Here is a 25,987-nt window from a genome sequence, read left to right as displayed (position 1 = left end):
TTTCTTTTCATCCCTGAAGCAACTTAGTTCTCTCAAGGCCTTTTCTAAGGCCCTGTCAAAAGCTCTGCGGAGGCAGATGTGAACCGAGCTCTGCTGTACCCAGTGCTGTGGCAGATGCCCCAGAGAGACGTTCCCCAGGGAACGGGATGCTGCTACGTGTGAGCGCTGTTGGAGACCGCTGGCCTGCCGGTGCACGAGGAACATGGGGGCCCATGAGTCTGTCCCCAGTCCGGTGGCTGTTCCCAGTCCCTGGCCTTATCCCACCTGCAGCCTTTGGTCCTCCGGTGCCTGCAGGCCTTCCTGGGGAAACGGGAGTGCTGCAGGGACCGCGCGGAGCTGCTTGGCGTTGTGCACGATCCCTACGACACGGAGCCGAGACGCCGGTACCTCTGGATGGGGCTGCGTGAGCACTGCATGCCAGGCCACGGTCCCGGCTAGCTCACGCACTGCTTTGGCCACTGCTACCAGACACCCAGGTCGCACATCTCCTCCTGGCCCTTGTCCTTGTGGCTGGGGTTAAGTCCCCTTCGCCCCGTTCCCAAAGCCTCCATGCACGGTGGCGTTAAGGGCACCGGGACACACACCGAGCAAGACAGAGCCTGGGTGGAATATTGCACAGCCGGCGCTGGGTGTGTGCGACTGTGCCACCTCCTGCCCTGCCTCTGTCCCCTCCCTTTGCTCTGCGACCCATAATTAGGCTTGAGACTTAAGGGAGGGCTCCTGTCTCTGCCTGGAGCCTGGGAGCACCATCAGCTTGCTGCTGTACTGCTCCGCTTGCTATTTAAACCCCGCTTTCTCTTGCCTGATGACACTAACGCCAGTTCCTCGTTCTCTTAGCGCTAGAAGGCACCAGCCCAGCTCTGACACTTGCCTTTAACAGCTGCACCTATTACTGATAACCAAGAAGCCTCACAAGGAAACCACAGGGTTGTTCTTGAAGACGGAGACTTGACTGCAAACTTGGAGACAGAAGAACCACGTAAGGTAAACGGGTCATCAGTCTTCAGTCCCTCAAGGAAGCGGTTCCCTAGGCATGTTCCCACTCTGTGCCAAGTCTTGGAGACATCTCAGAGGTGACATCTTTCAGGGCTCCCACCAGCCCTGCTGCTTCAGGTCCATTGGGAGCCAAGAGGGGGGTGCCGTGGTTCTTCTTTAAAGCTTCCCGGCATGTTTCCAGCCCCTCTGCTCAACCGCTTTAAGGGCCGCTGCGTGCCGTGTGCTTGTTACAGCTGCCCTGTCTGTGAGCAGACTAGAGGAACGCCTGCACGTCATTTGGAAACCAGTGCCCTTGCTGGGTAATGAGAGATCCTGCAATGCCATCGTCTTTCTCTGGAGGAAGGCTGAAATGTCGTTATAAGCTGACACTCTTCCTTCTGTAATTTGCATCTGATCAGAGGTTTTTGGATCAGGCAGCAATTTCCCCTCCAGTTTACCAGCCTAAATATAGCGATTTCACATTTCCCATGCATTCAGTTCCAGGAGCTGGAAGTTTGTGAGGACGCAAACGAAACTTTGTTCGAGTTTGTCTCAGGTATCGGCAGCCTGGTCGCCTGGCCTCCCCCGCCGGAAGGTGAAGGTGTCCCGGGCTGCAGCAATGAACCACATCAGAGAGCTGGGAGACGGCTTTCTCAGGGACGCCTCAGCTCTGCGTGTTTGAGGAGTGTTGTTTTCCTCGGGCTTTTGGTTCGGGAAACCTCCTCTGCCAGAAGCCAGGTGCTGACATGACTTCCAGCAGGTCCCAGGAGCATCAGTCCCTGGAGCCACGCAGCTGTGTCCCTGCAACGTGGGGCTGCTCGGTGATGCCCATGGAGGGTGGTGTGGAGGGCAGCCACGGTCTCACTGCCTGGCGGGGGAAAGCTGTGCCCGAACAGCCCTCCCGGGGCATCCGTGCGCTGGGCAGACCCCGCACAGGGCTGTCTGCCATCAGCTTCCGTGGCTGCAAGGCGGGGACATCATCAACGGGAGAAAACCTGGCAGCGCCCCGTGTCTCGCTGCCTCGTGTGACCCCCTGCGTGGGGCTCATGCACCGGGATTCCTCCCCGCTGGAGCCGGGAGCCATGGGGCTGCCCGGGAGCCATGGGGCTGCCCGGCTGGGTGCTCGTGGCTGCGCTGAGCCGATTCGGGACCTGCAGACCTGCGTGAGCTGCTGCTGTTGGGCTAGAGGAAGAACTTCACCTTGATCGCAGGTACCTGGTGCCCGCCACGCCTGCTCAGCCGTGTTCGATCCCAGTGTGCTTTTTAAGGAAAGAATAACAAAAACATCCTCTTAAAAAAATGCTATGAATCAGCCAAGCCCAGCACCTAAGGGACTGGCACAGGCAAGCAGCTATGGACAAAGAAAAAAGACAAAAACGCCTTTTTCTTCTGGCTTTGAGGAATGTGATTGCATAACGCTGAGCTCTGTGGGAGAGCGACTCTTGTGCGTCCTCTGCTCAAACACGTGATTCCTGGCAGAGAGGGATCAGTGAGTTTCCCTGGTGCTTCTGGCCACCTGGCCTCAGGCAGGGACAGGGACACGGGGAGCAGCAACGACCAGGAGGGGCTGGGCTGGTGCCAGCGTTGTCCTACCACAACAGCTTCCCTGGAGAACTGACTTTCCAGAGAACCGACTTATCTTTTGGCTTCCCGGCTCCCTGGCAGAGGAGTCTCCCTGCGCGGCTCCTGGGCACAGCTGGCGGGGGAAGGACGCGTGCCGTGGATTGGGCCACACTTCTGCTGTCCTCCTAGGGCACCCGAGGCGGTGGCAGAGACACAGTGCTCTGCCTCTGCAGCCTCAGCCCCTGCAGAGCAGTGCCCAGGCTGTCCAGGACATAAGCTCCTGCAGAGCTGACTCTGGACACCGCTGGGACACGCACAGCCAGACGCAGCTTGGTGGGGTCGGCCCCTCCGTCCCTGCTCCCAGACGGCCAACGATGCAGCTCTGCTGCCCGTCCTGGAGAGCCAGACACCCACCATCCACCGCTGCTTCTGGGACACAGCCGATGCAGGGCAGTCACTGGCAAAACAGTCCGTGGAGAGCAGCCAGGGAAGCTGCTCCAAAGCTCATTGCCGCAAGCGCCCCAGTGCAGGGAGCTCTGCCAGGCCCAGCACAGGGAACGTGGGTCTGCGCCTAGTACTGGCCCATTCCGCAGTGTAGGGTTTTCAGGAAAAGAGGACAGCTGAGTCAGTCCCCGGGGCCGCACACCGTGGTCCCAGATCATCCCGAGCTCCCTCTGGGACGCACGCAGGCCGGCTCTTCCTCTTCACACCCCCTCGGTGGGGTCACAGCAGGGTCCCGAGTCTGGCAGCCAGGGCTGTCCCTGAGCTGGTGCTTCGATGAACATCCATCCCTGGAGTGTGACCGTGCCCTGGCCCTGGGCTGGCTGAGCCTCCGCGCTCTCTCTGCTGCCGCGTGTGCCACCCCCCCGCTGCCACCAGCCCAGTCCCGATGCTACGCAGCCGGCTGCGCAGGGACCTGACACCAGTCATTCCTGTTTGCCGCGGTGAAAGAGGAAAGCCAGTTCCCACGAAGGGTGAAGCGGCCAGTAGCAGTCCCAGCGCTGCGCCCCAGGCACCCGCGCGGCACGGTGCTGCCAGCTCGCCCGGCTCTGGGGACCCAAACGGCCGCGGGCTCGGCCGCAAGGGCAGCCCGCACGCAGGGTCCCTCCTTCGCCGTCATGCAGCCCTCCTCCTGCCTAGGTCCTCCCTTCCGCCCATCTGGCTCCTGAATAAAACACTTTAGGGCCCCCGGGCCTGACGTGGGGGTGTGTGTGTGATGCTCACCTTTGCGGTTCTCATGTCTAATTATCCACAGTAAGTGTTAATTACTGCCCGTGCATGTTCGTGAATGGTTTCTCCTTTCTGACGCGCTGGCGTGGGTGAACGGGGCTGTGCCGCTTCCAGAGCAGCAGCTCCCAGACGGGCTGCGGTGTGTCCCGGAGCAGGGAAAGTGCTGCCACCCTCGGGCTGGACAACACGGGCTCCAGCAACAGGCAGGTGAGGCAGAAGGGCTGGAGCTGCTGGGGCTGCAGAGCCCATTCTACTCTCCTTAAAACAACAAAACAAAGCAGGATCGGAGAATAATTTATGTTGGAAGGGACCTCCAAGGCTTATCTAGTCTAACTGGGAGCAGGTCTGATCAGATTAGGTTGCTCAGAGCTGTGTCCAGTCAAGTCTTAAACTATTCCACGGCTGGAGATCCAACAACATTTCTGGGCAAGCTGTTCCAGTTTTTGACCACTCTCATGGTAAAAAATATTTTTCTAGTATCTACTGGAATTTCCCATGCTCCAACTTGTGTCTATTGCCTCTTGTCCTATCGCCATGTACCGCCTAGAAGAGCTTGGCTCCATCTTCTCTGTGTCCTCTGATCAAGTATTTGTAGACAGCAAGGTCTTCCCTGATCCTTCCCTTCTCCAGGCTGAACAGGCCCATCTCGCTCAGCCTCTCTTTGCATGGCACGTGCTCCAGCCTGCTGAGCAGCTTGGTGGCCCCCACAGGACTTGCCCAGTCCAGGGGCAAAGCCACCGTCTTCCTTGTGCTGGGGAGCCCAAAGCTAGATGCAGCAGTCTAGATGTGGTCTCACAAACGCCAAACAGAGGGGCAGGATCACATTCCTGGACTTGCTGGCTGCACTCTAGTACAGCCTGGGATGCTCTTGGCCTGCTTTGCTGCCAAGGACACACTGCTGGCTCATGTTCAGGTTGTTCACCAGGACCCCCAGGTCCTTTTCTGCAGAGCTGCTCCCAGGCAGTTATCCCCCAGCCTGTCCTGTTGCAGGGGTTCCTCCTCCTCAGGAGCAGGACTTTGCTTTTGCTTTTGTTGAACTTCATGACATTCTGTCGGCCCATTTCTCCAGCCTTTTTAGGTGCCTCTGATAGCAGCCCTGCCCTCCAGCACATTGACCACTTCCCCCAGTGTGGTGTCATCCGCAAACATCCTGCGTGCACTCTGCCCCATCATCCAGGTTGTTAATGAAGACCTTAAACAGTACTGGCTCTACTAATGATCTCTGGGGGACCCCACTAGTTAATGGCTGCCGGTTGGACTTTGCACCACCGATCATGACTCTCTGAGCCTGCCAGTCCTGGCAATTTTCCACCTACCTTATTGTAGGTGGAACTTATCCAGCCCATACCTCACCAATTTGGTGATAAGGAGAGCATATCAAAGGCCTTGCTAAAGTCAAGGTGCACAGCATCCACTGCCCTCCCCTTGTCTGCAGTGCCAGTCACCTTATACAAAGGAATGAAGTAGGTCATGCAGGACTTGCCATTGGTAAATCCCTGCTGGCTGCTCCCAAACACCTTTATGTCCTTCATGTGTTTAGAAATGGTCTCTAAGAGGATTTGCTCCCTTACCTTCCCAGGGACTCAGGTGAGACTGATGGGTCTGTTGTTCCCAAGAGTCTCTTTCTCGCGCTTCTTGAAGATGACCGTGATGTCTGCCTCTCTCCAATCATTGGGAACCTTCCCCTATTGCCATCGCCTGTCAAGGGGATAGTGGCCTCGCAGTGACATCAGCCAGATCCTTCAACATCCTTTTGCATCCCAGCTGGTCTCATGGACTTGTGTATGTCAAAGTGGGTCAAGTGATCTTAACCCACCTTTTTCACCTATCTTTTCCCTATCACTTGTCCTTATGTCTCCTGCCCCACTTAGTAATGTGCCCACACGCTCTTTAGCTTTACTTTTCCTGCTGATGTAGTTACAGAAACCTTTCTTGCTGCCCTTCACCTCCTTTGCTAGCTTCAATTCCAGCTGAGATTGAGCTTTCCTGACTCCATTCCCGCATGCACAGGCGATGTCTCTGCCCCACTGTCCGCCAAGGTCCTGGTCCCCCTGAGGCCCCAGAGACTGCCAAGGTCCTCATCACCCCCAAGGCCCCACCAACCACCAATGTCCTGGTCCCCCCTGAGGCCCCAGAGACTGCCAAGGTCCTCGTCACCCCCAAGGCCCCACCAGCCACCAAGGTCCCACTCACTGCCAAGGCCCTGGTCACCCCTGAGGCCCCACCAGCCACCAAGGTCCCACTCACTGCCAAGGCCCTGGTCACCCCTGAGGCCCTACCAACCACCAAGGTCCCACTCACTGCCAAGGCCCTGGTCACCCCTGAGGCCCCACCAACCACCAAGGCTCCCCTTCCCAGTTCTGCTGTCACCCCAGTTACTGCTGAGGCCATGCTGGCAGCCCTGTCAGAGGCACCACCAGCTGCTGAGCCCCCAGTGGCCACAGAGGCCTGGAAACTGCTGAGGCCCTGCTTGAAGCCCTGTTAGCCAGGGTCCCATTTCCACCCTGTTAACTGCTGTGGCCCTCTACATGGTCCTGGTAACTGCTGCGGCCCTGCTCGAGGCTCTGCTGTCCACCGTGGCCCCACTTGAGCCCCGGTGTCCACCATGGCCCTGCTTGGGGCCCTGCTCCAGTCTGGGTGTCCCCCCACGGCCCTGCTCGAGGCCCTCCCCATGGGCCCGGTGTCCACCATGGCCCCACTTGAGGCCCCGGTGTCCACCATGGCCCTGCTTGGGGCCCTGCTCCAGTCTGGGTGTCCCCCACGGCCCTGCTCGAGGCCCTCCCCATGGGCCCGGTGTCCACCATGGCCCCACTTGAGCCCCGGTGTCCACCATGGCCCTGCTTGGGGCCCTGCTCCAGTCTGGGTGTCCCCCCACGGCCCTGCTCGAGGCCCTCCCCATGGGCCCGGTGTCCACCATGGCCCCACTTGAGGCCCCGGTGTCCACCATGGCCCTGCTTGGGGCCCTGCTCCAGTCTGGGTGTCCCCCACGGCCCTGCTCGAGGCCCTCCCCATGGGCCCGGTGTCCACCATGGCCCCACTTGAGGCCCCGGTGTCCACCATGGCCCTGCTTGGGGCCCTGCTCCAGTCTGGGTGTCCCCCACGGCCCTGCTCGAGGCCCTCCCCATGGCCCCGGTGTCCACCATGGCCCCGCTTGGGGCTGGCCCCAAGAAGTGCTTGGCCAGACCACCTGATGGACAAACGGCACAGTGACCCCGAGACAGCTGCTTCCCGGGGCAGTTTCACTCCATGCGTATCGTGAAAAGGTGTGGGAAGAGGGATACCGCCCTCCCCACACCCACTACAACCTTTTCAGAGGGGATGCCTGGACTGCGATAGCCGCCGTGGAATTACACAGAGGCGCACGGTGGTCTGCCTTTCGTTCTCTGCTCCCTCCCTAATCTTAACACTTGGTTTGTTTTATTCTGACTGCTGCTGAGCACATATTGAATGCCCTACAATTTTTCGCCCCAAGCAATAACAGCTCAGAGCCGTGCACGTGAAAGTTAGGACTGCTTCTCCTACGTGTGCCTTTTTACCTACACCGAGTATCATCTTCCATTCTTATCCCAGTCACTACACGTTGCTGGGTCTTCCCGCAGTTCTTGCAGCTGGCACTTGTCCTTACTAACCTGAATAATTTAATACCATCTGTTCGCTCACTGTTCACATCGTTTCCCAGACCATGTCTGCATGTGTTAAACAACCCAGCTCTGAACACGGGTCCCGCTGGTGACTCCCACACTAGGAGCTCACTTTTCTTGCGCTTTCTTTCCTTTGACCGTTTGCAGCTCTTGCCTCCATGACACACCAGCAGAAACTGCCACAGTTTAGCTGTGTGCTGTGTGAAGAAATACTGCTTTTTTAACCCCCACAGCCTAGTTCTTATGAGAACAGCAATACTCATTCCCTAGTTGCCTGTACCATGCCATTTTATGTTTACGTGTCCCTCCTACGTCCCATGTATGAGCTGCCTTTCCTGCTGACTGCAGAGGACGCTGCTTACCTAGCTAGTCTCTGCACAGAGAGCCACTGCCCCACACGTCCGTCTGCTCCTCTTCCTCCCCTGCCCCGCTCTTGCTGTCTGAGCTGGAATTTCAGTCCTGGGCTCTGGTCCCCGTCAGCACAGTTAATGACTGCCTGATCTGACGCTAAGCCCTTCTCAATGAACAGCCTCACTCTGCTGCCAGCACGGCCTCCTCTGCTCTTCCTGTGCACTTTGTACCTTGGTGCTACAGCGTTCGCCCGGTGTGCTTCCTTCCAAGAAGTCTATGACATACCAATATTTTATTTAAGAAGAGGCATTCTAGTTCCTCAGCCTTGTTTCTTATATTCATCTTGGTTCTCTGTTTTTTCTGTCTTGTGTTTAAAAAAGATTCTGCTTGTTAGAACTGTTCTTCCCTTTTCCTGTGACCTTTTCCTGTTCTCCATGATTGTTTCCACTGTATTTGAATCATGCTCGTTCTGCCCTCTCCTTCAATCAAGGATACAAAACTTTTGTGACAACATCTTTTCAACTCTCAGCCCCATCTCATGAATTTATGTCTCTGCTTCACTGTCTGACCTTTTGGAAAATGCTCTCATGGAGGCCCTGGCTTTCATCTTCCTGCCTAAAGCCTATATTTTAATGCCAGAACCTCTTTCCTCCACTTTCCTCTATGTGGGGCCTGTGGTCACTGGCTTCTCCCCAGCACTTAATTATGAGCCTGTCCAGAAACCTCCTGAGACCTGAGCATCCCACTCCCTGCAGGCAAGTCATGATGTGACTCTGGGTCACAAGTGCCAAAGTTTGGTTGGCCTCAGCTCACTCTCTGAGCCCTTCATCAGGGAGGTTTGAAGACAAGACCATCACCGCTGCCACATGCCTGTTAGGCTTCACTGTCCGAGCTAGAACAGGCACTTCTTACGCTGGAAGAAGAGAGAAGAGCTGCAGGCTGTTCAGGCCTGGATGAAGAGGGCTCCCAGCTGTGAAAGCAGTGAGGATGTAACAGGCAGTCAGGGTCTCAAACCCTTGGGGAAAATACAATGATTACAGAGCTAAGTAAGAGGGGAATGGCCATGCACACGCCCGTCCCACTGTTGCATCCTTGGAACAGGATGCAGGACAGGACTTGGGACAGGATTAGGTCTCCTAATGCAGGAGACTTCATGAGCCAGGCTGGCAGGTCGGATCCCCAAGAATTCCTGGCAAAAAGCTTTGCTCTGGGACAGTGCGTTCACGGCAAACTGCCGTCACTGGGAGCTTCAGAGCACCACGGCGGGGAAGACGGCCAAGCTTCAGCATCGGGCTCACAGCCACCCTGGGCGACACACTGCAATACCTTACTCCTTTGTCCTCTCCCTGGCGCATGTTTTTCATCCTGTGCTATCCTCTTCCCACTCCTGATCTCAGTGTGAGATTGGCTTATTTTATGTCAGCCAAGCTTGAGGAAGAGCTGACCATTTGCAGATGGCACCCCAGGGCAGAGAGTCTGAATCCAGAGCAATGGCCACCATGACTCATGGGCTTGCCTAGTTGAATTGTGAGTATCTCTAAAAGTGGAGATTACAGAACCTCTCTGGAAAACCTGTATGTGTGAGAAGACTGGGCAACCTGAAATATGTTCAAGAGAACAAAGGCTCCATCTAATCACCACCCCTCAAATGAAGGGCTCTAATAGATCGAGTTTGATTTGTACAGCCACTCAATTTACATCTCAGAATACTTTAAGTTTGCTCTTAATTTCTTTTCTCTTGCACGTTCTAGTGGTTATATTAAAAATACTTTCCAACCTGTCTGCTCCAAACGTGGTTGTACGGAGAACCCTGACCTCTGTACATCGGTGTGATGTGCAATGCTTGGCTTGCAGTGGAGCATATGACAATGTGGATCTTTTAGTCCCCTGAGGTTATAACTAGTGGTGTTTATAATGGCTTTTAGCTAGCTGTATAAGACCTAAGAGCCCATAAATAAATGGGCCTATAATGTTAGGCTCAGTACAGACACAGGGCAGTTTACAGGAAGAGCTTATTACCAGAAAATAGACCCTGGAAAGGGGAAGGGATAAAACACGGCTGGAGAGTGAACAGCTTGAGGGTAGCAAGCACTCATGCAGTTTCACAGGGATTGCTGGGTCTCCGTGGCTTTGTTAGCAAGGCGTAACCTAATGAAAAAGCAGGCTGGAAAATGGGACATTTAGGGAGTAGGAGTGAAGGCATCAGGTCAGATGAGAGAAGTGGTACCGGTGAAAAGATGTGGAACTAGAGGGACTGAATAAGAGGAGATAGTCCAAAGGAAACAGGAGCGCAAAGGAGCATAGGAATGGTTGGGCTGGACCAGGGCAAGAGCCCATCCAGCCCAGTATCCTGTCTCCTCTGGCAGCCAGTAGTGGGCTTTCAGGTTAAAAATAAAAGGAAATCAGGCAGGTATGATGGATCTTTCCCTTATCAGACACATGTATTCTGGCAATATGCAAGACTCCCTGATCTGGCGATGGCACAAGACCAGTGTGTATAAAAGATACAGATGGACCATTCTCCCTGTATTTGGCTAATGCATCTTCTAACCCATTTCCGGAGAAGAGCAGAAGTCTGGAAGATGAATATGATGTCTTTTGGTTTACACAGGAGTCTGAATCATCAGTGCTCTCTGGAGATGATATTACAGTGTCTGCAGGACAGGCTGATGGGCAGAAGCTAGACTAACCCCAATACAGAACGTGGTGAGCCCCGACACCCCTTGACACCCCTCTTTGGCACTGTGGGTAAGTTGCTGCTTCTCCCATGCTTCCCCATTATCAGAATGCAGATGGTGGCAGGGCACTAGCAGTCATACGAGGCCAGAGCAAACGTCCAGTCTCCACTATACAACAGCCAACTTCATCCAATATCAGAGCTGGGTTAAGTATATAACAGGGCAAGCCTGTACTGATACCTCTCTGATACCGTCTTCCATCTTCTAGCAACCTGTGGCTCAGGGACTTCTGCGACAAAGGTGTGTCTTTGCAATTAATAGCCCTCAATAGATTTCTCTCCCATTAATCCGTCCAGTCATTTTTTGAGCCCATTCAAATTTCTGGACTACACAACAATTTTTGGTAAGGACTTCCACAGCTAATCTACATTTGTTTTCAACTATTAGCTACAGAAGTTGTAGTGACAAATCCACTTTTTCCAGGACATAGCTGGGTTAGTTAAGGCAAATTGCCAAAGGTAATGTATGTAAGGATTGTAAATTACCTTTTATAAACCAGTAGCAGAATTATTTATCCCTGAGTGTGCTTTACAGCAAAGTGCTTCTGAAGCTATTTCCTCTCCAGGGATGTGGTGTGTGGGCTGTACCTGATGGGAGAGGGAAAGTCAGCTAAGGATGTAGAATGGCAAGAAGAGCTGAGAAAAGCACCAGAATTCTCAGCTGGAGGTAGCTGTTTCTTTTTTCCTGGTTTCCCTTATTGCTAGCTGGATATTGGAAAAGTTTTGAAGAAACATATCCCATGACAAGGTATGCTAAAGTCTCAGCTCTTGCATGGATCCCGCAGAATACATTTTTGCAGAAGTGCTGGAGATCTGGAAAGTTGAAGGGAAGGGAAATGCAAAATTTGAGTGAATTGAGTGTACCTATCAATGAGAGGCCAAACCACATGTAGTCTAGGGCCTCACAGAGTAACAAGATAGCCTGAGACAGTAAAAGCAAACACAGATAACATATCCCACTCCAGTAACACCTAACACCAGCCTGACGTAATGCTTACCCTGAAACCCGACCTCACGGTGTTATTCAGGCCTGCATATCTTCAGCTCTAACAATGCTCCTCCATTCTGTTAAGAAAAAAAATTTCCTCCCATAGGAAAATACAGACTAGGCAGAGAATATAAATACCATTTGCACTATGCCTCACATACTATGAAAAACATCCCTCCATGAAAGGCTGGCTAAGGAAAAAGAGAAGTCTGAGGATAAAATTCAAAGGAAAAATGACTTGAGAAAATTCAGACTGTCTTTCATTCCTGAAAAGGCTGAAAAAGATAAAGGGATAAGATTCTATACCACAATGCTCAGGTGAGTCACCAAAGAGAAATAATTACTGTACAGAAAGTCACTGATAAAGACAAATAAGACAGAGGAAAATCTCCAATGTGGGTTAGAATACGCACAAAAAAGGATTAAAAAATATGACAGAAAGATACCAGCAGCAAAAAACCCCACGTGTAATGGGTAAATACTGAAAAAATGCAATACAAAAAAAACCCCACACCCCAAAACCCGAAGAGGTGTTAGCATTATTCTCTTGAAATTTTAAGAAAATAAAGACCAGAGTCCGGGTCGAGCACGCAGCGGCGGAGCAGCTGCATGTAGGTGAGGTTCTCGTGCGTGTTGGGGTCGAAGAAGCCCTTGGTGTCATCCGTGGGGTCGGAGAGGATCTGGCTCACCTCCCGGTCGAAGTAGCCGCGCCGGTAGGCCACCTCCACGGGCACGCGGTGGCTGTGCACGGGGTCGATGATGCCGCCGGTGGCGATCTGGGCCTCGAGCAGGCGGATGCCGTGCTCCTTGACGATGAGCTCCTTCTTCATGGCCTGGAAGAGGGAGATCTGCTCACCGGTGTAGGGGTCGGTGTAGCCCGTCACGGCGCGCTCTGCCGACAGCAGCTTCTCGTGCAGCTCGCTGCCCACCAGCCCCGAGGAGACGGCTTGGTCCACCGAGAGCTTCTCGTTCTGGAGCGGGTCGATGACGAAGCCCGTGGCAGCCTGCGCCTCCAGCAGCACCAGGGCCGTGCCCTGCCTCAGGATGCCCTTCCGCATGGCCTGGTAGATGCTCATCTTCTCCACCTTGGCAGGGTCAGCCTTGGACGGCACCAGCACGCCGGCGATGCAGCCCGTGCCGTCCAGGTAGCGCTTGACAGAGTCCATTTCCCTCACCTCCTTCACCGTCTTGGAGCCCTCCAGGAGGTCGGCCAGCGTGTCCTCGTCGATGATTCCCGAGTCCATGAGGTCCGAGGCGCTCACCTGCCTCCGGAAGCCCGCAAACTTCACGCTGCGGCTCTTCTCCACCGCCTCCTCGATGAGGACGGCGATGAGCCTCGCCACCTCGTCCGGCGTCAGGCTCCCGTCCCGCAGCTTCCCCAGCAGCTCCTGCCGCTTTGCCTCCGAGACGTACTTGGAGAAGAGGAGCTCCCACACCGAGACCCTCCTGCCTTGGAAGCCGCCCACGGAGACCTCGACGGTGCGCGACCTCAGGGCCTGCTCCAGCTCCCGCTCCCGCTCCCGCTGGGAGCCCGCGGCCTCGCCGTTCTCGGGCGGAGACGGCTCCTCCTGGCGCGGCGCCGTGGCGGCCGTGGCGGCGCCGTGGCCCCGGCCCTCGGTGCCGGTGATGATGGCGGTGAGGATGGCGGTCATCTGCGGGACGGTCACCGTCCCCGCCTTGTACTTCCTGAGGAGCTCCTGCCGCCGGTGGTCGGGGACGTAGCGAGAGAAGAGGAGCTCCCAGACGGTGACGCTCTGGCCCTCAAAGAGCCCCACGCCGACGGTGGTGCGGGCGGCCTGCAGGGCTTTCCGGGCGTCCTCGGTCAGCTGGTAGAGCACCGAGCCCTTGTCCATGAGCTGCAGCATGAGCAGCCCCGTGTCCGGGTCGGGGACGCAGCGGCGGAGCAGCTGCATGTAGGTGAGGTTCTCGTGCGTGTTGGGGTCGAAGAAGCCCTTGGTGTCGTCCGTGGGGTCGGAGAGGATCTGGCTCACCTCCCGGTCGAAGTAGCCGCGCCGGTAGGCCACCTCCACGGGCACGCGGTGGCTGTGCACGGGGTCGATGATGCCGCCGGTGGCGATCTGGGCCTCGAGCAGGCGGATGCCGTGCTCCTTGACGATGAGCTCCTTCTTCATGGCCTGGAAGAGGGAGATCTGCTCACCGGTGTAGGGGTCGGTGTAGCCCGTCACGGCGCGCTCTGCCGACAGCAGCTTCTCGTGCAGCTCGCTGCCCACCAGCCCCGAGGAGACGGCTTGGTCCACCGAGAGCTTCTCGTTCTGGAGCGGGTCGATGACGAAGCCCGTGGCAGCCTGCGCCTCCAGCAGCACCAGGGCCGTGCCCTGCCTCAGGATGCCCTTCCGCATGGCCTGGTAGATGCTCATCTTCTCCACCTTGGCAGGGTCAGCCTTGGACGGCACCAGCACGCCGGCGATGCAGCCCGTGCCGTCCAGGTAGCGCTTGACAGAGTCCATTTCCCTCACCTCCTTCACCGTCTTGGAGCCCTCCAGGAGGTCGGCCAGCGTGTCCTCGTCGATGATTCCCGAGTCCATGAGGTCCGAGGCGCTCACCTGCCTCCGGAAGCCCGCAAACTTCACGCTGCGGCTCTTCTCCACCGCCTCCTCGATGAGGACGGCGATGAGCCTCGCCACCTCGTCCGGCGTCAGGCTCCCGTCCCGCAGCTTCCCCAGCAGCTCCTGCCGCTTTGCCTCCGAGACGTACTTGGAGAAGAGGAGCTCCCACACCGAGACCCTCCTGCCTTGGAAGCCGCCCACGGAGACCTCGACGGTGCGCGACCTCAGGGCCTGCTCCAGCTCCCGCTCCCGCTCCCGCTGGGAGCCCGCGGCCTCGCCGTTCTCGGGCGGAGACGGCTCCTCCTGGCGCGGCGCCGTGGCGGCCGTGGCGGCGCCGTGGCCCCGGCCCTCGGTGCCGGTGATGATGGCGGTGAGGATGGCGGTCATCTGCGGGACGGTCACCGTCCCCGCCTTGTACTTCCTGAGGAGCTCCTGCCGCCGGTGGTCGGGGACGTAGCGAGAGAAGAGGAGCTCCCAGACGGTGACGCTCTGGCCCTCAAAGAGCCCCACGCCGACGGTGGTGCGGGCGGCCTGCAGGGCTTTCCGGGCGTCCTCGGTCAGCTGGTAGAGCACCGAGCCCTTGTCCATGAGCTGCAGCATGAGCAGCCCCGTGTCCGGGTCGGGGACGCAGCGGCGGAGCAGCTGCATGTAGGTGAGGTTCTCGTGCGTGTTGGGGTCGAAGAAGCCCTTGGTGTCGTCCGTGGGGTCGGAGAGGATCTGGCTCACCTCCCGGTCGAAGTAGCCGCGCCGGTAGGCCACCTCCACGGGCACGCGGTGGCTGTGCACGGGGTCGATGATGCCGCCGGTGGCGATCTGGGCCTCGAGCAGGCGGATGCCGTGCTCCTTGACGATGAGCTCCTTCTTCATGGCCTGGAAGAGGGAGATCTGCTCACCGGTGTAGGGGTCGGTGTAGCCCGTCACGGCGCGCTCTGCCGACAGCAGCTTCTCGTGCAGCTCGCTGCCCACCAGCCCCGAGGAGACGGCTTGGTCCACCGAGAGCTTCTCGTTCTGGAGCGGGTCGATGACGAAGCCCGTGGCAGCCTGCGCCTCCAGCAGCACCAGGGCCGTGCCCTGCCTCAGGATGCCCTTCCGCATGGCCTGGTAGATGCTCATCTTCTCCACCTTGGCAGGGTCAGCCTTGGACGGCACCAGCACGCCGGCGATGCAGCCCGTGCCGTCCAGGTAGCGCTTGACAGAGTCCATTTCCCTCACCTCCTTCACCGTCTTGGAGCCCTCCAGGAGGTCGGCCAGCGTGTCCTCATCGATGATTCCCGAGTCCATGAGGTCCGAGGCGCTCACCTGCCTCCGGAAGCCCGCAAACTTCACGCTGCGGCTCTTCTCCACCGCCTCCTCGATGAGGACGGCGATGAGCCTCGCCACCTCGTCCGGCGTCAGGCTCCCGTCCCGCAGCTTCCCCAGCAGCTCCTGCCGCTTTGCCTCCGAGACGTACTTGGAGAAGAGGAGCTCCCACACCGAGACCCTCCTGCCTTGGAAGCCGCCCACGGAGACCTCGACGGTGCGCGACCTCAGGGCCTGCTCCAGCTCCCGCTCCCGCTCCCGCTGGGAGCCCGCGGCCTCGCCGTTCTCGGGCGGAGACGGCTCCTCCTGGCGCGGCGCCGTGGCGGCTGTGGCGGCGCCGTGGCCCCGGCCCTCGGTGCCGGTGATGATGGCGGTGAGGATGGCGGTCATCTGCGGGACGGTCACCGTCCCCGCCTTGTACTTCCTGAGGAGCTCCTGCCGCCGGTGGTCGGGGACGTAGCGAGAGAAGAGGAGCTCCCAGACGGTGACGCTCTGGCCCTCAAAGAGCCCCACGCCGACGGTGGTGCGGGCGGCCTGCAGGGCTTTCCGGGCGTCCTCGGTCAGCTGGTAGAGCACCGAGCCCTTGTCCATGAGCTGCAGCATGAGCAGCCCCGTGTCCGGGTCGAGCACGCAGCGGCGGAGCAGCTGCATGTAGGTGAGGTTCTCGTGCGTGTTGGGGTCGAAGAAGCCCTTGGTGTCGTCCGTGGGGTCGGAGAGGATCTGGCTCACCTCCCGGTCGAAGTAGCCGCGCCGGTAGGCCACCTCCACGGGCACGCGGTGGCTGTGCACGGGGTCGATGATGCCGCCGGTGGCGATCTGGGCCTCGAGCAGGCGGATGCCGTGCTCCTTGACGATGAGCTCCTTCTTCATGGCCTGGAAGAGGGAGATCTGCTCACCGGTGTAGGGGTCAGTGTAGCCCGTCACGGCGCGCTCTGCCGACAGCAGCTTCTCGTGCAGCTCGCTGCCCACCAGCCCCGAGGAGACGGCTTGGTCCACCGAGAGCTTCTCGTTCTGGAGCGGGTCGATGACGAAGCCCGTGGCAGCCTGCGCCTCCAGCAGCACCAGGGCCGTGCCCTGCCTCAGGATGCCCTTCCGCATGGCCTGGTAGATGCTCATCTTCTCCACCTTGGCAGGGTCAGCCTTGGACGGCACCAGCACGCCGGCGATGCAGCCCGTGCCGTCCAGGTAGCGCTTGACAGAGTCCATTTCCCTCACCTCCTTCACCGTCTTGGAGCCCTCCAGGAGGTCGGCCAGCGTGTCCTCGTCGATGATTCCCGAGTCCATGAGGTCCGAGGCGCTCACCTGCCTCCGGAAGCCCGCAAACTTCACGCTGCGGCTCTTCTCCACCGCCTCCTCGATGAGGACGGCGATGAGCCTCGCCACCTCGTCCGGCGTCAGGCTCCCGTCCCGCAGCTTCCCCAGCAGCTCCTGCCGCTTTGCCTCCGAGACGTACTTGGAGAAGAGGAGCTCCCACACCGAGACCCTCCTGCCTTGGAAGCCGCCCACGGAGACCTCGACGGTGCGCGACCTCAGGGCCTGCTCCAGCTCCCGCTCCCGCTCCCGCTGGGAGCCCGCGGCCTCGCCGTTCTCGGGCGGAGACGGCTCCTCCTGGCGCGGCGCCGTGGCGGCCGTGGCGGCGCCGTGGCCCCGGCCCTCGGTGCCGGTGAGGATGGCGGTGAGGATGGCGGTCATCTGCGGGACGGTCACCGTCCCCGCCTTGTACTTCCTGAGGAGCTCCTGCCGCCGGTGGTCGGGGACGTAGCGAGAGAAGAGGAGCTCCCAGACGGTGACGCTCTGGCCCTCAAAGAGCCCCACGCCGACGGTGGTGCGGGCGGCCTGCAGGGCTTTCCGGGCGTCCTCGGTCAGCTGGTAGAGCACCGAGCCCTTGTCCATGAGCTGCAGCATGAGCAGCCCCGTGTCCGGGTCGGGGACGCAGCGGCGGAGCAGCTGCATGTAGGTGAGGTTCTCGTGCGTGTTGGGGTCGAAGAAGCCCTTGGTGTCGTCCGTGGGGTCGGAGAGGATCTGGCTCACCTCCCGGTCGAAGTAGCCGCGCCGGTAGGCCACCTCCACGGGCACGCGGTGGCTGTGCACGGGGTCGATGATGCCGCCGGTGGCGATCTGGGCCTCGAGCAGGCGGATGCCGTGCTCCTTGACGATGAGCTCCTTCTTCATGGCCTGGAAGAGGGAGATCTTTTGTCCTGTGGATGGGTCGGTGTAGCCCGTCACGGCGCGCTCTGCACAGACTAGTTTTCTTTGGAGTTCACTGCCCACCAGCCCCGAGGAGACAGCTTGGTCCACCGAGAGCTTCTCATTCTTGAGCGGGTCGATGACGAAGCCCGTGGCAGCCTGCGCCTCCAGCAGCACCAGTGCTGTCCCTGGCCTCAGGATGCCCTTCCACATGGCCTGGTAGATGTTCATCTTCTCCACCTTGGCAGGGTCAGCCTTGGACGGCACCAGCACGCCAGCGATGCACCCAGTTCCTTCAAGATACCTTCTTACGCTATCTATTTGAGCTATTTCTTGTGCTGTCTCTTTTCCCTCTTGAAGCTTTTCCATTGTTTCTTTTGTGATTATTTGTGCACTGAGAAGTTCTGATGCTGTTATTTGTTGTCTGATACCTTGGAACCATACATCACTTCGGCCCTCCTCTTTTTCTTTAATGATATTCAGTATTGTATCAATGATTTGTTGTAGAATATTATGGGAGTCATGTTTGTATTTTTTCACCAGTTCTTTTCTCTTCTCCTCTGTGATATATTCTGAACAGAGGAGTTCCCACAGTGATAACGTTTGCCCTTTGTATTTTCCAACAGGCACTTGTACCATTGTAGATAATAGGATATTTTTTGTTTGCTCATCGATGTAGAAATAGTCGTCTTCTTTTTCCATGACTTGCAGCAAGTAAAATCCAGTTTCTCTGTCTTTGGAACATCTCTGCAGGAGCTGACTGTAACTCATTTTTTCATGAGTATTTGGATCTATATATCCTTTGCTGCCATGATCTGGGTCAGAAGCTAGCAGAAATATGTCTTCATCTAAGTAGCCTCTCCGGTAGGCCACTTCTACAGGAACACGGTGGCTGTGCACAGGGTCAATGATGCCACCAGTGGCAATCTGGGCCTCAAGCAAGTGGATACCGTGCTCCTTCGTCGTTATCTTTTCCCTTATGGCCTGGAAGAGGGATATTTTGTTTCCTGTGTTTGGATCAGTATATCCCGTCACAGCTCTCTCTGCTAACAGGAGCTTCTCATGTAACTCCCTGCCCACCAGCCCAGATGAGATGGCATCATCCACAGAGAGCTTCTTTCTTTTAAGTGGGTCAATGAGAAAACCAGTGGCAGCCTGTGCCTCCAGCAGCCCCAGTGCACATTGCTCTGTGAGGAGGCCCCTTTTCAGGGCCTGGTAGATGCTCATCTTCTCTTTCCGCAATGGGAGCAGAACGCCAGCGATGCATCCTGTGCCATCTAGGTACCTTGTGACATTGTCCATCTTTGTGAGGCTGTCGAGTGTAAGACTTCCCTCCTGCAGCCGATCCAGAGTTTTCTTGTCAAGTATCTCAGAGTTAAACAGTTCTGATATAGACACATCCTCCCGAAGGCCTTTAACCTTGAGGGCTTCTGTTCTTTGCTCTGTATCCTCGATTATTTTGAGGATGAGGGCTATAAGGTCTTCCAGTGTTAGGGTTTTGTATTTATATTGCTTTACTAAGTCTTTTTTTTTCTGCTCAGAGACGTAATGAGAGCAAAGAATCTCCCAGATGGAAACTGTTTGGTCCTTAAACTTTCCGACTTTCACTTTGACAGGCTTTGAGTGCAAGAACTGTTTTGTTGACTCATCGATGTAGAAGTACTTTCCCCCCTCCTGTACAACTTGGAGCATGTACAACCCAGTCTCTGAGTCTTGGACACATCTCTCCAGAAGCTGCATGTAGGTGAGGTTCTCGTGCGTGTTGGGGTCGAAGAAGCCCTTGGTGTCGTCCGTGGGGTCGGAGAGGATCTGGTTCATCTCCTGGTTGAAGTAGCCGCGCTGGTAGGCCACCTCCACGGGCACGCGGTGGCTGTGCACGGGGTCGATGATGCCGCCGGTGGCGATCTGGGCCTCGAGCAGGCGGATGCCGTGGCTCTTCACAATTAGCCCTTGGTTCATGGCTTCAAAGAGAGACATTGGGGCTTTTGTGTATGGATCTGTGTAGCCAGTCACAGCTCTTTCTGCACAGAGCAGCTTTTCAAAAATCTCTCCTCCAATTAGACCTGAAGTTAATGCTTCCTCCACAGAAAACTTCCTGTTTTTCTCTGGGTCAATGATGAAGCCAGTGGCAGCCTGTGCCTCCAGCAACACCAGCGCTGTCCCTGGCCTCAAGATGCCCTTCCTCATGGCCTGGTAGATGCTCATCTTCTCATTGCTTGGCTGTATAAGGACTCCTGCTATGAAATTGCTGCCCTCCAGGTACCTGCGGACGGAGTCCATTTCAGTGACTTCTTTGACTGTTTTCTTCCCCTGGTTGAGCTCATCGAGTGTTTTTTTGTCTATCAGGTGAGACTGGAAGAGGTCGCTGGCAGATACGCTTTTTCTCAGGCCCTTAAATGCAAATTTCTTGCCTTGTGTCTCCGTCTCTTTGATGATTGTGGTGACAATTGTTATTATTTCATGCAACACTTCAGTATTTTCAGCTTTGTATTTTTGCACTAGCTCTCTTCTCTTGCAGTCTGAGATGTATTCAGAGTTGAGAAGGTCCCAGACTGACACTGTCTGTCCTTTGAACCGCCCTGTGTTGACACAGACAGTCACAGATTTCAGCACCTCCATCGTTTGTTCGTCCACACAGAATACTGCATTTTCTGACAGAGGTAGGAGCCAGAGGCCTGTCTCAGCCTCAGGAATGCACCTCTCCTTCAGCTGCTGGTAGGTCACATTCTCCTTTGTGTTTGGGTCAAAAAAGATTTTGGTGCTGTCATTGAGCTGAGAGAGGGTTTGGTTCAGGTCCTCATCATAGAAACCGTATCTGTACGCGGCCTGGAGTGGAAGGTGGTGGTGGTGGATGGGATCGATGACCCCTCCTGTAGCCAGCTGGGCCTCTAGCAAGCGAAGAGCATCGCCCAGGGGGATTAGCTCTTTCCTGAGTGCTTGGCAGACAGAGATGGAGCTCCCTGTGTACGGGTCTCTGTAGCCAGTCACCGCCCTCTCTGCGAGCAGGAGTTTCTCAGTGAGCTCTTCACCAACAACAGCGGCTTTGACAGCGTCCTTCACGCTGAGCTTCTGGTTTGTTGCTGGGTCAGTTAAGTATCCCGTGGCTGCTTGAGCTTCCAGCAGCCTCAGTGCTACCCCAGGGGGAAGGAGATTGTTTTTCATGGCATGGTAAAAGCTCAGCTTCTTTTTGGATGCCTGTATGAATACCCCAGCGATGTTGCCTGTGCCCTGCAAGTATCTCTTCACGCTCTCCATCGCGGACACTTCCTCGGGAGTCCTTATGCCCTGAACCAGTTCTTCAAACATCTTCTCGGTAACGATGCCAGCATCTAGCAGCCAGACAGCAGGGACGCTGCCCCGCAAGCCTTCCAAGGTGATGTGGGTGTGGGCTTTCATTTCCATTTCTCTAACGAGTTTAAGGACAAGAGCAACCAGCTGCTCTAGAGACATTTCCTCAGACCGGTACTTCTCCACAAAGTCACTCCTCTGCTCCTCAGTGAAATACCCAGAGTGGATCAGTTCCCAGAGGGAGACTCCTTTTTCCTTCACCATGGTTTCCTTGAAAAGCTGTTGGATTTGCTCATCACTGTAAACAGGGACAGCTGTTTGTGGCAGAGGCAGCAAGTGGAAGCCAGAGATCTCATCCTTCTGGCAGCGCTCAATTAGCTCAGCATAGGTCACAGTTTCTTTGCTGTCTGGGAGGCAGAAGGCTCTGTTGCTGTCACTGGGGTTGGAAAGGGCCTTGCTTGTGTCCTCATCCAGGCAGCCCCGTTTCTGGGCAAATTCTATGGGAATATAGTGGCCGCATGTTGGATCGATGATACCTCCTGTAGCCATCTGCACCTCCATTAACTGTAGAGCCTGTTCGTTGGCGATCAGGCCCTTCTTCATAGCCTGGAAGAGAGGTATCTTCTTGCCTGTAAAAGGGTCTTTATAGCCTGTTACAGCCCCTTCTGCATGCTGCAGCTTCTCGTGGACTTCTGGCCCGATTATTCCCTCTTTTATGGCATCATTTACACAGAGCTTCTGGTTGTTCACTGGGTCAATGATGAAGCCTGTGGCAGCCTGGGCCTCCAACAACGGCATGGCTATTCCTGGCACCATGAGGTTCTGTTTCATGGCCTCATAAATGCTTATCCTCTGGTTCGATGGCTGCAGTACAATCCCTCCAATGCTGCCAGAGCCATAGAGGTACTTTCTGACAGAGTCCATGCGCAGGACTTCCTCCGGTGTGACGGATCCCTCCAACACCTTCTCGAACAGGACCCTGTCAATGACGCCTGTTTCCATCAGGTGATGAGCACTGACACTGCCTCTTAAGGCTGGGAATTTGATGGGGGCCCATTTTTTCATCTCCTCCTCTAACAAGATCCTGATTTGCTCCAGCGTGAGCTTTCTCAGCTGGTAGTGATTGAATATTTCTCGACGCTTCCCCTCACTGAAGTACTCGGAGTTCAGCAGGTCCCACACAGAAACTCTCTCGCCCCGTAACCGCCCAAACCTGACGCGCAGCCAGGAGTTCCCGAACGCCCGTCTGGTGGCTTCGTCGATGAACTGACGCTTCTTGCTGTTCAGAGGGAGGAGGCAGAGCCCGGTAGACGGCTCCATGATGCACTTCTCCTTCAGCTGCAGGTATGTGAGGTTCTCGTGCGTGTTGGGGTCGAAGAAGCCTTTCGTGTCATCACTAGGGTCAGAAAGGATCAAGTTCATCTTCTTGTCAAAGTAGCCCCGCTTGTAGGCCACCTCCACGGGGATGCGGTGGCTGTTGACAGGGTCGATGATGCCGCCGGTGGCGATCTGGGCCTCGAGCAGACGGATAGCATGCTCCTTCACGATGAACTCTTTCTTCATGGCCTGGAAGAGGGAGATCTTGCTCCCTGAGTAAGGATCTCTGTAGCCAGTGACTGATTTCTCAGCAGTCAGCAGCTTGTCATAAACATCTGGGCCAATGACACCTGCTCTTAAAGCCTCATCCACAGAATACCTTTTGTTGGCAGCTGGATCAATGATAAAGCCAGTGGCAGCCTGTGCCTCCAGGAGGATCAGTGATGTTCCTGGCCTTAGAAGCCCTTTCCTCTTTGCCTGGTAGATGCTGATCTTCTCCTGGGAGTCAGGAAGCAGTAGGCCACCAATGCTGCCTGTCCCTTCCAGGTATTTCTTGACTGTGTCCATGCTGACAACTTCTTTGGCTGATGTTTCTCCTTTCTTCAGTTTCCTAAATAAATCTTTGTTGATAATTTCAGAGCTCAGGAGCTGGTCAGCTGTAACCCTGTCCCTCAGGCCTTCAAAGGTGACATTAGCAGTGGAAGCCATTTCCTCAACAGCAGCACTGACCATCTTAGCCAGTTCTTGCATGGAGAGTGCTCCTGCACAGTACTGCCGGGTGAGAGCGGCTCTTTGCTCACTTGGCATGGAGTCTGAGAAGAGGAGTTTCCAGAGAGAGACTGGCTTTCCCTTGAATTTACCTAAAGCGACGGGTACCTCTGTGCTCTCCAGAGCTGCTTGGGTCCTGTGGTCGATGAAGAGGTGGTTTCCCTTGGGCTCCTCTCCACTGTCTCCGCAAAGGGGCAGCAGCAGGAGCCCCGTGTCCGGATCAGTGACACATCTCCTGAGCAGCTCTGCATAGGTCAGCTTCTCTTTGGAGCTGGGGTCGAAGAACCCTTTCACGTCATCAGTAGGACTGGAGAGGAGCTGCCTCGTGGCCTCGTCCAGGTATCCCCACTTGCAAGCTGTGTCTGTGGGGACACGGAGGTGCCTGCCTGGAGCGATGATACCCCCCGTGGCCATCTGAGCCTCCAGAAGGCAAATGCCATGGTCCCTGGGAATGAAGCCCTTCCTGATGGCTTGGAACAGAGAGAGCCTCTCCCCAGTGCAGGGGTCCCTGTACCCAGTGATGGCTCTCTCCGCTGAAGACAGTTTCTCGTAAAGCTCTGGGCCAACGAGACCAGTCTTGACAGCCTCATCGACGGAGAAACTTTTGTTCTTTATGGGGTCTGTCAGGCTGCCAGTGGAGGCCTGGACTTGTAGGAGCATCAGAGCAGCACCAGGCACAAGGAGATGCTCTCTCAGTGCTTGGTAAAGGCTTTTCCGCTCACTGGAGGGCAAAACAACAACACCAGCTACACTCCTTGTCCCATGTAGGAACTGCTGAACAGAGTCATTCTCCGCTACCTCCTGGACAGAAACTCTTCCCTCCTCAAGACCTCTGAACACGTCAGAGCTGATGATGCCAGAGTCCATCAGCTCTCTGCTGCTCACCCTTCCTCCCAACCCGGGAAACGTGATCTTCAGAGGCAAGAGGAGGAAGCCCGAGGTCGGCTCAGTAACACACCTCTCTATAAGCTCCAGGTAGGTGACCCTCTCCATAGTGCTGGGGTCAAGGAACCCTCTGCTGTCCTCATTGCTGGGGTCAGAGAGGAGCTGGCTCATCTCTTCATCTAAATATCCCCTCTCACAGGCAACATCTACCGGGACCCGGTGGCCAGTGGCTGGGTCAATGATGCCTCCAGTTGCAATCTGGGCCTCTAGCAGCCGGATGCCTTGCTCTCTCCCAATCAGGTCCTTCTGGATTGCCTGGTACAGGGAGATTTTCTCTTCTGTATAAGGGTCCACGAAGCCAGTGGCAGCTTTTTCTGCGGAGAGCAGCCTCTCTTTCAGCTCCAGCCCCACCAGCCCCAGGTGCACTGCTTCTGCTACAGACACACGCCTGCTCTTCACAGGGTCAGTGATGAAGCCAGTAGCTGCCTGGGCCTCGAGGAGATAGAGCGCTGGATCCAAACCCAGAAGATGCTCTCTGGTGGCATCATAAAAGCTCAATATCTTCTTTGAAGCCTCTACATATACTCCAGCAATGCTGCCAGCCACCTCCAGGGGCTCACTGGCAGTGTCCATCCCTGTCACTTCCCTGCCAGCCGCTTGTTTCTGTTTGCAAGTCTGTATGTCCTGGCAGAAGTCGTTTGCTCCTGGCACGTCTTCGTGGTGAGCGACGGGGGTGGCATGGCCGTTCAGTGCTGCCTCGCCCTCCATTGCCCTGCCTTGCTGCTCAGTGCGGGCCTTCGGCAGCTGTCTCCCTTCCTCACCGCCCCGTGGAGGCAACTGGGTCCCAGAAAGAGTCACTGCAGAGAGGGGGGAGAACGGGAAAGCTCAGTGAGAAATCAACTTTTCTATGTTTTTCATGCTAAATATGGGGAAAAAAGAGATACCTCTCAGGCAGGAGGAAGGAACAGGCAGAGGCTGAGCTAGGCCAGTGTGCGTGTCCCCAGGTCTGGCGTGCCGACCCGGACCGGCCAGGGGCAGGCATCAGCTGCTGTCTGCTCTAGACCTGCTGGGATCACAGAGGCTGTCCTGGCCAGATGCCCTGGGAGATCTCAGCACGCAGGGGAGACCAGGTGGGTCCCCAGAGGAGCCCCGAAGGTCCTTGCCTGGTGCCCGCAGCTGCACTCGAGCTGGGGAACCTGCTCTCCTTGCATTGCTCAGAAAGCACGGGAGGAGGGAGCGGGGCAGAGCGAGCAGCCAGAGAAAAAGTGAGTGGATGCTGCAGGCCGGACTAGGAGCACAGAGACCTGTCTGCACTCGTGTTCAAACACCTCCTGGACACACTGGGATCAACCACAGCCGTTAGACAACCAAATACTGGCGCCAGCAGGAAGTACGAGGCCAGCGAGCGCTGGGCTGTGCAAACCCGAAGGCTGGAGGGCGTTTGTGGCTAAGCGTGGGCCGTGCAGAGGGCAGGAGAGCTGCGGCTTAGCCACAGCCGGGGCAGCAGAGGTGGCTCCCTTGTCCCCATCACGTAAAGCCGAGCCCTCGGCACTGCCTCCTCCTGCCAGCGCACGAGCAGGTGAGCACGCCAGGGCCAGAGCGGCCCCGGGGACCACCGGGCTGCTGAGGAGGAGCCTGGGCACAGGCAGGGCGGCAAGCCCAGGAGACCTGCATGCAAGACCCCCCCCGTGCAGCTGGGCTGGCTGGGTCATCAGCCAGGAGCCAGCATCGCTTGCTCCAGCGCATCCCCACACCCTGCCATGCTGCCCAGGGCCGAAGGCTCGTCTGCCGGCTCCGGTGGTGCCCAGACCCAGCCTTACTCATCCCCAGGCCAAAGGTCCCGCCGAGCACCGGCGCCGGCTGCCCTGCTGCACCAGCAGACGCTGCCGCGTGGACTTGGATCTGCCCGGCAATGCCGCCCGCGTCTGCGGGTTCAGATTGCCTGTTGCTGTCTTGCGTCAGAGGTGGGGACGGAGGCGGGCCGGGAGCCTGTGGCCTTGGCCCCTGCTCCTGCGGCGGAGAGGAAGGCAGCCAGCGAGTCCCGCGGCGGGAGGAAGGGCGAGCGGGGAGTCAGGATTCGCGGTCTCCTCCCCATGCAAGGGCGAGGGAGGGCTGTTTTCCTGGCTGGGAGTTGGGTCAGCAGCTCCGTCCCCTGCTGCAGTGCCTGCGCGGGGCGGGCAGGGAGCCGCCC

The 25,987-nt window shown here is 56.9% G+C and overlaps 1 protein-coding gene across 1 annotated transcript in view; it reads right to left on the bottom strand.

Annotated features, from left to right (window-relative positions):
- Positions 1 to 25,987, bottom strand: part of EPPK1 (epiplakin 1) — a 37,030-nt gene that overhangs the window by 9,299 nt on the left and 1,744 nt on the right. The window contains exon 2 of the mRNA XM_064505520.1: positions 12,028 to 24,653. Coding sequence (XP_064361590.1) covers positions 12,028 to 24,564 — 12,537 coding nt within the window. The 5' untranslated portion in view covers positions 24,565 to 24,653. The remainder of the gene's footprint in view (positions 1 to 12,027; positions 24,654 to 25,987) is intronic.

This window comes from Dromaius novaehollandiae, chromosome 2 (genome assembly GCF_036370855.1).
Source record: "Dromaius novaehollandiae isolate bDroNov1 chromosome 2, bDroNov1.hap1, whole genome shotgun sequence".
NCBI lineage: Eukaryota > Metazoa > Chordata > Aves > Casuariiformes > Dromaiidae > Dromaius > Dromaius novaehollandiae.
This window is presented reverse-complemented; position numbering and strand designations above follow the sequence as displayed.